A 15122-nucleotide genomic window follows, 5' to 3' on the forward strand; every position below is an offset into this window, starting at 1 on the left:
ATATTTGCCTTCAATGACATTAACGTAAAAAATGGTTTTATTTATTATTTTCCGAAACGATAATTGGTTTGAACTTCAAATTATAATGATAGAGACACGAGGAATGCAATATATTACGTTTTTTTTTTTGTGTGGTAGTGGTCGACAAGTCACCGTTTGTTTGAACCAGAAGGATTCTTGTTATTGATAGCCGTTACGAACAACAAAGCCTTATAATTTGGGTCATGAGTTGTCACAAGCCCAAAACCAAAAGGCTAACCTAAACTTGACGTGCTCAGCCCAACTATCAAATTTTCTTGAATGGCAAGAAACCATTATTCTTTGTTGGAAAGAGACAAACGTGAGGTGGAATCAATCCACAAACCAAATGTGAAATTTGGAAGATTCAGACACCATACTCCTTCCTAAGTTTAAGGGCTAAGGCAAAGAGCTCGTCAGGGTTAGGGATGGAGTTAACCACGCTTTCTCTCTGCAAACACCTCTTGGCTGAAGCCATCAGTGTTGGACACTCTGATTCGATGCTGAAGTTAGCGCACTTCTCAAATGGTTCGAACCAGCTGTAATAACCAGTCATGGCAATGTCTACGAGCCCAAAGTTATCTCCACCAAAGTAGGGTTTATCTCCAAGCTCAGCTTCAAGGATCTTGAGTGCTTCGATAAAGTCTTTTTTGGCCGTCTCTTGTACCTCGCCTGTTGTACTCCAGATCTTGTCAGCTGGCTCGTACACCTGCATCATCCAGTTTCCAAAGAGTTTAACCAATGCCGGTTCAACGTTTTAAAAGCTATAAGCAAAATTATAACAACATTTTTTTATGTTTTTATCTAATATCATATATATATATATATATATAAATCGTATTAAAATTTAATCTTCAATGATTGGTGAATATTTATAATTTTATTGAACTGTATAGTAATATTAGCCAATATTATCATTTAAAAAAAACAATTTGACTATATTCAAATATAGTTTTACTAAAATTAATCGTTAATATGAAATTTCAAAATAATTATTATCTAACATATGTTTATTGTTATAAATTTCATAAACAATACTAAAATTGTTGTATATTAGTATATCTAGAAAATTATAAATTCTATTTACATATTAATACAAAAATAATTTAAATAGAAAAATAAAATGAAAATGAAAATATACATATTAACCTGCCACTGAAACAATGATGAGTCTACAAGTAACAGGTTCTAGGGATTTTTGTACCTTGGTATCAATGAAATCGATCCAGAACCTGGCTTGAGCTCTCTGGTATGGATCAGAAGGGAGGATAGAGTTTTTACCGGACCAGACCTCGTCTATGTACTGAACCGCGTTCATTGATTCACAGACCGGTTTACCATTATGGATCAGAACTGGAATCTTCTTGTGAACCGGATTCATCTGGAGAAGCAAGGGACTCTTGTCTCTCAGATTCTCTTCTCTACACTCAAACTTGACTCCTTTCTCTCTCAGAGCGATCCTAGCTCTCATACCAAATGGGCTAGCCCAGTAATCTAGAAGGATCACTTCATCCGCCATTGTTGCCAAGTCTTGTATGATCAAAAACTTAGTAAATGCTTTGTGACCATTTCACATCTTATACAATAAAGTTGACTTGCCTCTCTCCTCCTTGCGCCACGTCAGCATAGAAGGAGAGGCAATTGCCGACACGTGTCGTCTAACCAGGCCCTCGCGTTTTTTCCCTTCGGTTCCGTCTGACTTTTAGTGTTATAGATAGCTGGGCTTTAATTTAATGGAATTGGTTTGGCCCGTACATTTGGCCCGTTAGAGAACCAAAAGTGCTTAGGGTTGGTCGTCGACTTCTTCTTCCAGAAGCAACCTCGCCGAATTCACGAAACCAAACCGTCAATCCGAACTCTGTAAAAAAAAAATACCTCTTCGTTTTCCACCGTAACTGGTTCGAGCTTCCCCTGTAAATGTCTCTCATTTTTTCGATGTTGAGTACAAGGCAAACGACTTCGCAAATGATTTCCAACAGCAATTATTTCCATAGCCGGGCGATGCTCTAACACCGCAGAGGTCCGTCTGCTGAGGTTCGTCTACAAATCTGTTTCATCTTGTCTTCACGTGTTTGTTTTTACAGAATATTGATGTTTTTATTTTTTTTCTTTAACAGCGCCGTCTACTTATGCAAATGATTTACAATCAATTTAATGAATAAGTTCCAAGAGATTTTTTCTTTCGCACACAGCACCGTGTGGAAGGTGTTGTTTGGGAAGGTTAGTGGAATGGTTATTTACATATTGAATTAGTTGTTAAGTTTTTTTCCGTGGACATGAGTGTTTCTTGATCCTGACTCGCCAACATGACATAGGTTGCTGATTCAATTGAGAAAGGAACAGAACATGAAGATGAGTACATGATCAGTGAAAAGGAGCTTCTCGTCAACAGGTTTAGATTCCTCTATCTCTTTCCATAACACATGCTGTTGCTGCTGCCTGCTATTTCACACATGATGAACTCACTAAGGTGTGGAAAACGATGGTAATCCCATTTTAAGAATTTCGTTGACAGTATACTAGCTTGGAGCCCTTTGCATGCAATGGCTGCAAAACAAGGTTTACCTTAAATCCTTTGATGTTGGTATTAATTAATCATCCACTTGTGATTCTGGATATTGACGTTGTTCTCCTCTCTCCTCTTTCAGGTCTACTCTATCCGTGAAGCTGCAGCAAACAACCTAAAGCGCTTTGCAGAAGAGTTTGGTCCTGAGTGGGCAATGCAACACTTGGTTCCACAGGTTTGTTCTTATTATCATCGGTATTCTTTGGGCTGCATAGATAATGTTCCATCTATTGACCTTTTTTTTTTTGTTCTTTCAATGTAAACAGGTATTGGACATGGTCACAAATCCGCACTATCTACATAGGATGATGGTTCTACGAGCAATATCTCTCATGGCTCCCGTGATGGGATCTGAAATTACATGCTCTAAGTTTCTTCCTGTGGTGGCTGAGGCATCAAAAGACAGGTGATAACAATAGAGATGACTTTGCTAACTTCTTCAAGAAAACATCTTAGTTTTGACGTGTCGTGCGTATCTTTGCAGAGTTCCAAACGTCAAGTTCAATGTTGCAAAACTTCTGCAATCTCTCATCCCCATAGTCGACCAATCAGTAAGATGAGAGATTAAACATATAACACAATTGCATCGAATATATAATGCAGGTTGTTGAGCTTTGTTTGTATCAACAAAATTGTAGGTGGTGGAGAAAACAATACTCAGTGTTTGGTGGACCTGAGCGAGGACCCTGATGTTGATGTTCGCTATTTTGCAAACCAAGCGCTTCGTTCCATTGACGATGCTGCAGCTGCACAATCCTAAATATATTTTTTCAAATGTGTTAGTGATATATATATAATCTTTAATCCTATGTGTTCTTTGTTATTACCTGGTTTGTTTGCGTAAAACACCATTTTCGATTGCTGGCTATGAACTGCATTTATATATTAGTGATATATAATCTTTTAATCCTATTATTTGTGTTGTTGCCTGCTATTTCATTGGTTTGTTAATGTAAACAACTATGAAAATAACAACTAAAGGTAATAATCACTAGATGAGGGTCCTACGTTGTTCAGAAATGTCAAACGTTTAGCTTCACTCAAATATAAATTTAATATGTATTGGGTTAACGTGTATATATTCTGAATAAGTTTTTTTCTAGAATTTCACTAATTACTTGTGTGATGGAGATCAAGAAATATATTCAAAATAATAAATACGATATTCAGGGTTTACAGAAATATCAATTTAATTTAAGCTAGATTGAACTTTGATCATAATTGCTACGTAGCATAATAACAATAAGCATGCAAGAAAAGAAAAAGAATTAAAAAAGCAATCACTTGCCCAGGTCGAGTCTTTTAATAAAAAATATATATTTACTCTCTGATCGCTTATTCAATTCATTCATTTATTGATTCATGAACAAAAAAAAACTATAGAGAGATTCCTGTCATTACTAATATTTTTTGTTATTTAAATACTTTAAAATACGTTGTTGTTTTACTACAAAAAAAAATACAAAACATATAGATAACAAACTGGAGATATAATACTTTCCAAAATACTATATAGTCGATTAAATGAAAATTACAAAATCCTAATTATATGCTATGCTTAACTCTAAATTTTAGCAACTCCTTCTAACTTTTAAATTATAAGTTCACATAACGATTGTTATGGTACTTTACACCATAAGAATCCTTTACCACAATCAAATAATGGTTCAGTTATTAATATAGTTCAACATCGTATTTAAAAGCTACTTAAAAACACTACTAATAAAAAGAACAGTCAACTCAACAAAAAACATTTACTCGACGTAAGTGGTCCTTAAAACAAACTGATACAACAAGAAAAAAATCCCAACATATATATGACATGGCTACGACCCGTAAACCTCATAGTTTACTAGATATCAACCTTATCTTCACCGATTTTGAAAAAACTAATAGACCTCTAACTGTGGAAGAAAATACGTGCACTGTATGCTTCGAGAATTACAATTATGGAAACAACCTTATCTTTCTTGTGGCCATAGTTTCCATTTTTCATGGCTTCGTAGAAATATAAGTTGTCCATATGTAGAAATAGCCATCTATGATATTCCGATCACTTCGATTTAATATGAGGTTTCCTATGTTTTAATTCCCGTTGATACTTTTTTTTTTTATTTTTGCTAATAATCATAGTTCTAAAATATATTCTTTCTCACAACGTCATACACACATATTAAAATAGATCAAATGCATCCTTTCTACACTACTTCCACTAACCTCTATCAAATTAATCAAACAAATCTTCTTCAACTTATTAGATACCAAGATATACGAACCCGGCGCGTAGCGCCGGAATGCCCCTAGTCATTTTATATTCTTCTTCTTCGATATGTTTTCAAGCTATTCGCTGTTGTAGAGATAATGTTTTTATTTTTTATTTTCAAATATTGTTATTGAATCCAACAAGAATTGTAATTTTATAATAGGTTTTAGAAAATGCTTACGCCACTGCTTACGTCATTTTACTTATGAATCAAGGATCTTCAAGATCTCAAAGAAGTCAAACGTTGAAGCTTACGATTAAAAGAAGCAAACAAAGTATCTGAGTTTTAAAACAACACTCCACTTTTACAGAACATGACCTGCATTATTAGAAACACACAACACAACAAAAGAGCTGAACCACAACAGAGATACGATCTTGTCTTACTCGATCCCATATAGCTTCTTAAGCTGTAAAATGAATCCACCAACTCTCTCAGGATCAGGCAAGGATGTAGCTACACTCTCCCTCTCCATACACCTTTTGCCCCAATCCATCAGTTTAGAACACTCTGGTTCGATGCTGAAGTTACCAAACTTCTGGTACGCTGGAAACCAGCTGTAGAATCCAATCAGGACAATGTCTAAAAACCCGAATCTATCGCCACCAAAGTAAGGTTTATCTCCAAGCTCAGATTGAAGAGTCTTTAGTATTCCAATGAACTCCTTTTTGGCTTCTTCTTGCTCCTCACCCTTTGTTGCCCAAGTCTTTCTCCCACAAACATACAACTGTTCCTTGCAGCACAAGCAACATCCTATGAGTAACAAGCAAAAAACCCTAGAATCTAACAAATAAAAAACTTTTCAAAATATTTATTTCGTTTAATAACCATTAATTTTTCTTAGAATTCAATTTTTTCTGGACTTAGAAAAGATTGTTGTTACCTTCTTGTCAATGAAGTCAGCCCAAAACAAGGCTTGAGCTCTCTGGTAAGGATCTTTAGGAAGTAACGGGTTCTTGTCTGACCAGATCTCGTCTATGTACTGAACCTGTATGACAGATTCACAGATTGGTTTACCATTGTGGATGAGAACCGGTATCTTCTTGTAAATAGGATTCATCTCAAGAAGCAAGGCACTCTTGTTGTTGATCAGATCTTCTTCTCTGTGCTCATACTTCACTTCTTTCTCCTTCAACGCAATCATAGTCCTCATCCCAAACATGCTCGGCCAGAAGTTCAGAAGGATCACCTCTTCAGCCATCTTTGAGATCTGTGAAGCTTCCTAGTCTCTATTTCTCTTTTGTCAAGTGTGTGGTGAAGGGGGGTAGGAGGAGTTAGGCAGCATGTATTATTCAAACTTATTAAACCTTAAATGGTTTACCAATCATACATTCTATTTTTTTTTTGTACTTTAAAAAATAATGGACATTTTGTTGATATAAATGATATTGTTGACAGCTTACCTAATTTCTCTTTATATAATCTGTTTCATTAGTTTATAGTAGCTTTATGATATATTGTATATTAATACTGCTAGTGGTGCATTGTAAGACTACATGGGGCAGGTTACAAAACATTACAGTGTTCTAAGAACTGAGATCAAACATCTAATTCAACATAAACAAATCATCTTACTTTAGAGACTCTCTGCTTGATTAGGAACAAGAAAACACAACACACACAAGAGAGCTAAGCAGAACAGAAAATGCAATTAAATAGATTTCTATCTTACTCGAGCCCAAACAGCTGCTTAAGATGTAAAACGTATCCAATAACTCTCTCTGGATCAGGCAAAGACTTAGCAACACTGTCTCTCTTCATGCACCTTTTACCCCAAGCCATCAGTTCCGAACACTCTGATTCCATGCTATAGTTACCAAACTTCTCGTATGCAGGAAACCAACAATAGAATCCAATCAGGACAATGTCTACAAACCCAAATTTATTACCACCAAAGTAAGGTTTATCTCCAAGCTCTGTCTGAAGAATCTTGAGTAGTTCAAGAAACTCCTTATTGGCTGCTTCTAGTCCTCACCTCTCGTTGTCCAAACCCTCCTCCCACATACACACAACTGTTCCGTGTGGCACAAGTAACATTACATACTCACATAAACGAGTTACAAGCAAAATCCTAGAAGCATGATCGGATTGATATTTACGGGGATATAAACATTTTAAAGTTAATTTTAATAAAATATTTTTCTAAAATTTGGAAATCATACGACCTTTGTATATAATCAATACTATTAAAAGGGAATGAGTTTTAATAAATCTATTTAAAAAAGTTGTTTGGACCCTTTCATTTTTTAGTCCAACCTATTATATATAACCAAATCTTATAACTATAACCTATTTTATAGCAATCAAATAAAATTCTATTATTCTTCATATTTTATCTGTTATAATATATTACAACTTTATTTTTCATCCCTTATATATTGGACTCATATCTCTATCTTTAGTAACTAAATCTATGGTTATACTATATATTTGTACGTGTGAAATAATATGATCATGACATGTTCAACTACAATATATATAACAACTACAACTAATTAATCACCTTCTTCACGACATATAACATTTCCTTTATTTAACATACTATTTAATATAGTAGAATAATATCTATGATATGCAACGGCCATATGCCACACCCAGACTTATATCAAGTTTAGTGGTAGATCAACTTAATATATTATTAGTATAGTAGAACAATATCTGTAACGCATCACATAGTTCCAAATTTTTGCAAAATTAAATTTAATAAATCAAACCATCTGTTAAAAACAAAATTATATTTTCTTTTACTTTAAATTAACTTTTTATAAAAATCATTTATAATAAAATTTGTTATTTAAAATAAGTTTAAAACTATTAAAAACCTTACAAATTTATACTATTAACTTAGCCAAAATATGTCAAATAACTCTTAAATCTCATCAATTTAGCAAATATAACATTTTTAAAAAACACATAAAAGTTAGTGAAAGAGAATAGGTCTGAGCATCGGGTTTTGGGGTAGGTACAGATCATTTTATTTTGGGTTCAGACATTTTGAACATAACTAGGTATTTTTTTGGTTCAAGCTTGTGTTGGTTCCTTTTGGATTAGGGTCGGTTTGAATCCATAATTCAAATATCTATAAAATTAATGTACTATTTGGGTACGTATCAGATTTGGATTGGTTTGATTATTTAGGACACCAAAAAGATTTGAAATTGCCAAACCCCCCCCCCCCTCCCCCCCCAAACAAATACTCAAAAATATTGAAATATCCAAAAAGATCCAAAATGAACCGATCCGTTATGATCCGAGAAATTAAAAAAAGCCAATTTTACGAATACCCAAAATATTTTTTAAAATAAATTGAAGTTTTTACCCAAAACCCGAAACTAAAATTGAAAACATGAACCCAAAACTTAAACAATATTTGTAATACTAAAACATATATAAAATACTAAAATATACCTAATATGCACAAAACATTTTAGGCACTTGGGTATCCGATCAGGTATCGGGTATGATTTGGACTCGAAAAGAGACATGCGGATCCAAAAATTTAATATGTAAACCTGGACCCAAACCGCACCTATATTTCCAGGTCTATTTCAATTTAGTTTTTCGAATTTGGTAAAATATTCATGTCCAAAGGAGAGTTTTGTAAGTGTACATACAAATTTTAAATAAACAAATTCATGAATTATATAAGGTAAACAAATTATCTTCTTCGATATCATATGATTTTGTAACATAATAATGTAAAACAATTTCAAAATATTAATTCACAAATTTTGTATACAATCCAAAAAAAACCCGCGTTTTTGAAGCGCGGGTCAAAATCTAGTTACACATTAAAGATGTCATGACTTCTCTTTTAATAGTATAGATATATTTTCATTTGAAATATAATATATATTTATATATTATATTTTAAAAATTCTAATAAATCTGTGTAAAAATATTTAAACAATAACTTAATGTATTTTAAGTTATCGTTTAGAAATGAAAATAAATAAATTATATCCTATTTTATCTACTTTTATAGTCATGATCATGTTAAAATATAATTATTATACTAAAATAAATATGATAAAATTATATTCAATTGATAAATTTATAAATTTTATTTTCATAAATATAAACTATTTATTTAAAATATAATATGAAGATAGAACGGCTTAAAATTAACAAACTATATAATACATGTCTAAAAATTAACATATCTTACACTTTTATATATACAATAATAAATTATCTAAAATGAATAAGCATAAAAATATTGGTAAAAAGAAATTCAGTTTTGAAATACGAGTCAGAATTAAGCATAAATTAAATATAAAATATTTTTTAAATATATTTTCTCATGAATATATTAATTTGCTTAATAACTAAATGCAAATACAGTAAGATAAATATATAATAAGAAGTGATAAATACATAAGGTTTAAACAATTAATTAATTATAACATGTAAATTATAAAATTATTGTATTTGAAATAGTTATATAAAGATTTAAGTATATGATTAACATTAAAAATATATACCACTTATGTTCTAAGACAATAATTTATGTATAGAAAAGTGAAAACAAACACCCGTGCGGTTACGCGGGTCAAAATCTAGTAACTCTTTAAAATTTGAGACCAAAGTGAATATTTTATCCGATTTGTTAATTACCTTCTTCTCGATGAAATCAGCCCAAAATAAAGCTTGAGCTCTCTGATAAGGATCTTTAGGGAGGAATGGGTTCGTGTCGGGCCAGATCTCGTCGATGTACTGAACTTGTATGATAGATTCGCAGACCGGTTTACCGTTGTGTATGAGAACCGGGATTTTTTTTGTGAACCGGATTCATCTCAAGAAGCAAGGGAGTTTTGTTGTTGATCACATCCTCTTCTTCTCTATACTCGTATTTGATTCCTTTCTCTTCCAACGCAATCGTCGTTCTCATTCCAAATATGCTCGGCCAGAAGTTGAGAAGAATTACTTCATCCCCCATTGTTGCGATCGATGAATCTCAAAGAGACGCTGGTTTTTGTTTATCTCTTTCATTAGTTGTCTCGTATAATATATGTGGCGTGTTAAGATATGTAAGTGCCATGTGATAGTGTCTCGTTTTGATATGCAGCTGGTCAGCAAAAATCATACATATATTTACAGAATAGTTTTATAAGTATCATTTGAAAAAGAAAATGCAGACTGATAAATCAAGGTTGCAAAAGTTTTGGTGATGGATCAACTTGTTCTATTTTTATCAACTATTTTTTTCATTGTAACTATAAAAAGATACTTAGATATCATTACTGATAGTTTTCATATAGTTTTTCACTATTAAAATAAAAAATAATAAAAAATATGAGCGAGCAAAAGAGTTTCTTATTTCAAAATTCTTATGACAAAAAACCCCACCTTATTTATTGAATTACTTAAAATAAGTAAAATATTAATAAATAATATTATTTTCATTTTAAAGAGATTCACACCATTGCTGATGTTCTTAATTAGTTTTCACTCAAAGCCTCAAAGTGTGCGAACTGAGCATAAAACTTTTTAAGTCTTAAACGCACTATCTTTCTTGGGTCAGTTCCATGCGTCATCACCCTTTGCATCTTTTATGTTAGAATCAACATGTAAGAGTTGTTAGATAGTGCTTAAGTTGTCATCCCAAGAGTAGTTGAGAACCCAACAAATTCAATAAACCCAACAAATTCTATAATTTATAGTTGCTTTTTTTTTTTACTTTTATTTAGCAACAAAAAATAAATTCCTTCTTATGTTTGGGCCACTAGCTACTTTCATGATTGAAACATGGCCCCCTACTATAACATTCGATATGCGTTTGGTGGACTAAAAGACAATGCTATCTGCTGAGAGGAAACATACAATGTTTTTGGTGAGTATGAAGTGACAAAAGGCTCTTGTTCCACAGACCGGTTTACCGTTGTGGATGAGAACCGGAATCTTCGTGTAAACCGGATTCGTCTCGAGAAGCAAACAGGGTCTTGTTCTCTGACCAAACAAAACCTTGTCTCTATCTATTGTAATGAAGGTTTCGGCCTCGGAATTAAGCAAGATCGATATGCTACAACAGTCTTGGGGTTCAAGATATCTATGTCCACTATGGTTGCACCAACTGCTATGCAGAAGATGGCGCATCCAGAAGGTAAGTAATCCAACACAGAGGCCAGAGCATGCTGGTATCTCGTCTATGACATTATTGTAATGTTCATGTGAGTATGCTACGGCTAGAGCTGCCTCTGCTGCTGGAAGCCTGGAACTATCATGGTTTGTCTCTGAACCTTTCTTCTCCTTTCATTAACAAGAAGGTTGCAGCATCACAAAGCTCTTGTTGCAGACACTATCTTCATGGGCTACTTCCAGCGTTGAAGAGGTTGGTTCAACAGGACCCGGAATCAGATTTTTCCAACTATATGTAAGCTCCATGGCACGTTATAATTACTCGCTCATGAATGTGGTTGCTCAGCTTGTGAGAAGAACTGAGAGTGCTGGATTTAAAGCAATAGCTCTCACTGTTGATACACCAAGGCTTAGTCACAGAGAATCTGATATTAAGAACAGGACCTAGCCACCTTACTTGACTTCGAAGAATTTTGAAGGTCTTGACCTAGGCAAGATGGATATGGTATTAACATCGATCTTTGATCATATATGTAATTTACAAAATGATTTTGCACTTTCCTAAACATTATAATGGTGTATTTTTCAGGCAAATGACTCAGGACTTGCATCCTACGTAGCTGGACAAATTGATCGTACCTTGAGCTGGAAGGTAAAGCAAAATTCAAATCAATAAATAAAAAAAAAAAAAAAAAATTCTGTGATTGATCTCTTTGCGATACATGATATAGGATGTGAAATGGCTTCAGAAAATCACAAACCTGCCACTTCTGGTGAAAGGTGTGCTCACAGCTGAAGACGGTGAGCAAAACCCTAAGCTCAATAACATAAAACTATCTTCATTTCTTCACTAGTTTCATGTGTGTGTTACTTTCTTTGTCTGCAGCTAGGATGGCTGTACAAACAGGAGCAGCCAGTATCATCGTGTTTAACCATGGTCCTCGTTAACTAGATTACGTCCTCCCGGCCACAGCCGTAGCCCTTGTAGCTAACAATATTGGTTACGGAAATGGCTTTGCCATTCCGTAGCTATTTCAATGAATTCTTGTAGTGTTTGTAACAAAAAAAATCAACATCTCTTCCGTCTTAATTTTTGAAGTTTGTTACCATAGTTCAATTCGCAATGCTATGGTTGTGAGGTTGTTAAAGCAGCTCAGGGAAGGTTGTTAATGTTAAGTCTCATCATTTGTAATAGTTAACTTTATTTTTATGTTTTCTTACATTTTTCTTGGGGAATTGGAAAAGACAAAACTTATTCCTGCAATGAGGAAAACTGTTCCCCTTGATTTATTAGTTTATGGATACAAATTTCACGAAGACACATACAAGAAAATCATGTCCCCTTACCTACTCAGCGATATTGCAAATAGTAAGTATTTGACATGGAAAACGCATTTTGCACCATTGATTTTACTGGACCATATATCCGATCATAACGTTAACCAAAAAAAATTTATCACAAAAAAAACTTAAGTCCTACTTCAAAAATTTCATGCCCGACCTTTAAAACTTACAATGTAGTTAAATATAAGTCTATATTTATAATTATAAAATTTAATATTTCATGAACACATTTGAAACGCCTTTTCTGAATAGTATCGTGTTTGGCGTTTAAATAAGTTTTATATCACTATTCTCAAATATTCAAAGTCCACCTCTTTTGCCAGAGTGTTATTTATTCATTGTAAAAACTTTTAAATAGTACTCAATTCGATCTTAGTATTATTATGATAATGTAATAGCTGCAAGGAAGTTTTCTTAATTAAAAAGAAACAAACGTCAGGACACATAGGCGTCAGACCAAAACGCGTTCAGGACCCCCAACAAACTTGGAACAAACATACCTGCCCTTTCAATACTCCTACGGCCAAACTAAACTTTGTTTCTTCTGTTCCTAATATGTATAGCTAACTATATTACAAGTAACACTAACAAACCAGTTTGGCTAAATTTGGGGAGCCAAATATACACAGATTAGCAAAAGTGTGTGTGTGCGCTTTTCCGAAAATATTGGACTTCACACCGATCATGTTTGATAATGTGAATAATTGAATTATAAATACATATACAATTTCATGAAGAAGAAAATAGGGTGAGAAGTAACCTAGATTTGCTTGCGTTGCCTTCGATATCTGAGGACACGTATAGTATCATAACATGATACATACATAGTTGACCAAACAAAGAAACACACACAAATGGAGAAGAATAGATAGGAACAATAGATATTTCCATTTCTAAATTGTTAGAACATGTATCTAGAACTCTCTCTCTACGATATCTAGAAGCATCGAATGAGCTCACAGTCTGTACACCGTGGCATTTAGCTTCTATATCTACAAAGTCGTTACTGAATTTTCTTATGCATGATATATTACGGAGTATAATATCTTTAAAGCGTCAAATTCCGAGACAACATCAGCGTATTCTCGGCACCAAATCAGAAGTTCAAGAAGTAGAGTTCAGTGGAGCAAGATAGTATGGTTCTCAGAAGGAGTTCCGAGATATGCTTTTATCACCTGGCTTGCAATTCGTGATAGACTGTCGACAGGCCACCGTACAAGCCAGTGGGGTCAACCGCAAAGATGTCTTTACTGTGGTGAGCCAGATGAGACGAGAGACCATCTCTTCTTTGCTTGCCCATTTACATTTACTCTCTGGCTGAAGGTTGTTGGAAATCTGTTTGGTATCGATCCCGACCCGGACTGGTACACCACGCTTGAGCGTCTGCAGAATGGAACGTATGACCGGCTCACGTTCATACTCCTGCGACTTGTCTTTCAGATTTCCGTTCTGGATAGAGCGAAATGATAGGAAGCATAGTAACCGAGCAAAGTCTGTGGAGCAACTAGCAAAGCTGATTGATAAGGCAGTCCGGAACAGGTTATCATCTACCCATTATTTCCTCAAGCCTAAGCTGAAAGGAATTATGTGCAGATGGTTTGAAGCTCATCCCCACCGCCAGTGACCTACGGACTTGGAGCTCTTGCAAAGGAGTGATCTATACTTTTTTCATACGTTTTCCAAATTTGTTGATTCTTTAATAAGGTTTCAGTTAGTAAAAGCCTTATAGATGTACATAATATCTTTTTAAAAGTTGATCAATAAATTTAACATTTCATCAAAAAAAAAATATATGCAATACATACGTATGATATTGTTGATAGGTTTGTTCGACTAATTTTTTTATTATGATTTCGATTTGTACGAATCGGATATGCAATAAATAGATGGTTTACGGACTGGTTAAACATCCATAACAGAATCTGAACCCAATCCAATCTATAGGCATAGTTTGTAGATATGAAATACTATAGATAATGAATTTAAATATGCCCAATAAAAAGAGTGGCTATGAGATGTAATACATGTTCAAAGAGAAGAATCAATCGATTGGCCTGTGTCAAATGTCAGTGTTGACGTACGCCTACATTAGAACCAATAAGAGTAGAACAAAAGATCGTAAGAAAAAATGTTTTTAGTGAAAATGGAAAATACCATTTTTTTTTTGTAACAATGAAAATACCATTAAGTATTCTTTTAATACAAGTCAAAAGTATGAGATGTATCCAGCATGCTAAACTTAGATAGCGCAACAACATCAAGGTAAATCTATAAATGACGTAATCCATCAAATAATCCATTTTTTTGGCATTTTTGTTTTTGAAATAAATCCATGTATACATTGTATTTTCTTTGTTTGACCTCCAACAAAAAATTGTTGTTTAGCCGATTCAAGAACATCGTTTGCAATATTTTGCCTATGAAAACAAACAGCTAGATGTCACACTAACAATCGAAGGTGCTTCAACATTTTCATGATACACTTTAATTCTTTTACCGGTCTACTAATAAGAAAGAAAAACAACATTTCAATTGTAAGTTTGTAACTAGGTGACAATCTGCAACAAAACAAGAAAAAAAGTTAATAATTGGAAGAAAACAAGAAAAATGAACAGAGAAATAAGAGTAGGCCTGCCATGCACTGCATGCATGTTTAAGGCATAGTACAAAATTGCCATTTTGCTAAATAACACACTATTTTACCTGATATTTTCTTAGTTTATAATATCACATAATTACACAAACTTTTTATAAATCATTTTAGTCGGTCTGCACAAAACAATGTTCCCCACCTTTTAATTATTTCATAACCATAATCATCTTCTTGGGTAAATTATGCTCAAATTTATACT

The 15122-nt window shown here is 33.6% G+C and overlaps 4 protein-coding genes and 1 pseudogene across 8 annotated transcripts; 2 read left to right on the forward strand and 3 right to left on the reverse strand.

Moving 5' to 3' along the window:
- Positions 1–25: 25 nt before the first annotated feature.
- Positions 26–5107, reverse strand: LOC103832315 (glutathione S-transferase U22). The gene is made up of 3 exons (XM_009108294.3): positions 4891–5107; positions 1223–1595; positions 26–727 (listed from the first exon to the last, which is right to left on the reverse strand). The coding sequence occupies exons 2-3, from the start codon at positions 1535–1537 to the stop codon at positions 386–388; spliced, it is 657 nt and encodes a 218-aa protein (XP_009106542.1). The 5' UTR covers positions 1538–1595; positions 4891–5107; the 3' UTR covers positions 26–385.
- LOC103832316 (serine/threonine-protein phosphatase 2A 65 kDa regulatory subunit A alpha isoform-like) lies at positions 1612–3511 on the forward strand. 5 transcript variants are annotated; one of them, XM_009108296.3, is made up of 8 exons: positions 1612–2052; positions 2136–2238; positions 2334–2410; positions 2534–2577; positions 2667–2759; positions 2851–2990; positions 3069–3135; positions 3223–3392. In XM_009108296.3, exons 4-8 carry the CDS (start codon positions 2557–2559, stop codon positions 3259–3261), a joined length of 360 nt encoding a protein of 119 aa, XP_009106544.1. In that variant the 5' UTR covers positions 1612–2052; positions 2136–2238; positions 2334–2410; positions 2534–2556; the 3' UTR covers positions 3262–3392. The 5 variants fall into 5 exon arrangements, with proteins under 5 accessions (XP_009106544.1, XP_033131262.1, XP_033131261.1 ...); XM_033275371.1 differs by having other exon boundaries at positions 1613–2052; positions 2334–2577; positions 3223–3511; XM_033275370.1 differs by having other exon boundaries at positions 1613–2052; positions 2136–2310; positions 2385–2577.
- Positions 5081–6049, reverse strand: LOC103832317 (glutathione S-transferase U21). The gene is made up of 2 exons (XM_009108297.2): positions 5732–6049; positions 5081–5575 (listed from the first exon to the last, which is right to left on the reverse strand). The coding sequence occupies exons 1-2, from the start codon at positions 6047–6049 to the stop codon at positions 5231–5233; spliced, it is 663 nt and encodes a 220-aa protein (XP_009106545.1). The 3' UTR covers positions 5081–5230.
- On the reverse strand, positions 6046–14900 carry LOC103832318 (annotated as a pseudogene).
- LOC103832520 (peroxisomal (S)-2-hydroxy-acid oxidase) lies at positions 10909–11374 on the forward strand. The gene is made up of 2 exons (XM_033276054.1): positions 10909–10951; positions 11115–11374. The coding sequence occupies exons 1-2, from the start codon at positions 10909–10911 to the stop codon at positions 11372–11374; spliced, it is 303 nt and encodes a 100-aa protein (XP_033131945.1).
- Positions 14901–15122: the final 222 nt, after the last annotated feature.

This window comes from Brassica rapa, chromosome A07 (assembly GCF_000309985.2).
Source record: "Brassica rapa cultivar Chiifu-401-42 chromosome A07, CAAS_Brap_v3.01, whole genome shotgun sequence".
NCBI classification, from domain to species: domain Eukaryota; kingdom Viridiplantae; phylum Streptophyta; class Magnoliopsida; order Brassicales; family Brassicaceae; genus Brassica; species Brassica rapa.

Coding starts and splice junctions, on each gene's coding strand:
- LOC103832315 (XM_009108294.3), bottom strand. CDS start 1,537: ATGGCGGATGAAGTGATCCTTCTAGATTACTGGGCTAGCCCATTTGGT. Junction 728..1,222: donor TCGATTTCATTGATACCAAG/GTACAAAAATCC, acceptor TGGATGATGCAG/GTGTACGAGCCAGCTGACAA.
- LOC103832316 (XM_009108296.3), top strand. CDS start 2,557: ATGCAATGGCTGCAAAACAAG. Junction 2,760..2,850: donor TGCAACACTTGGTTCCACAG/GTTTGTTCTTAT, acceptor CAATGTAAACAG/GTATTGGACATGGTCACAAA. Junction 3,136..3,222: donor TCCCCATAGTCGACCAATCA/GTAAGATGAGAG, acceptor ACAAAATTGTAG/GTGGTGGAGAAAACAATACT.
- LOC103832317 (XM_009108297.2), bottom strand. CDS start 6,049: ATGGCTGAAGAGGTGATCCTTCTGAACTTCTGGCCGAGCATGTTTGGG. Junction 5,576..5,731: donor CTGACTTCATTGACAAGAAG/GTAACAACAATC, acceptor TGCAAGGAACAG/TTGTATGTTTGTGGGAGAAA.
- LOC103832520 (XM_033276054.1), top strand. CDS start 10,909: ATGGTTGCACCAACTGCTATGCAGAAGATGGCGCATCCAGAAG. Junction 10,952..11,114: donor GAAGATGGCGCATCCAGAAG/GTAAGTAATCCA, acceptor ATTAACAAGAAG/GTTGCAGCATCACAAAGCTC.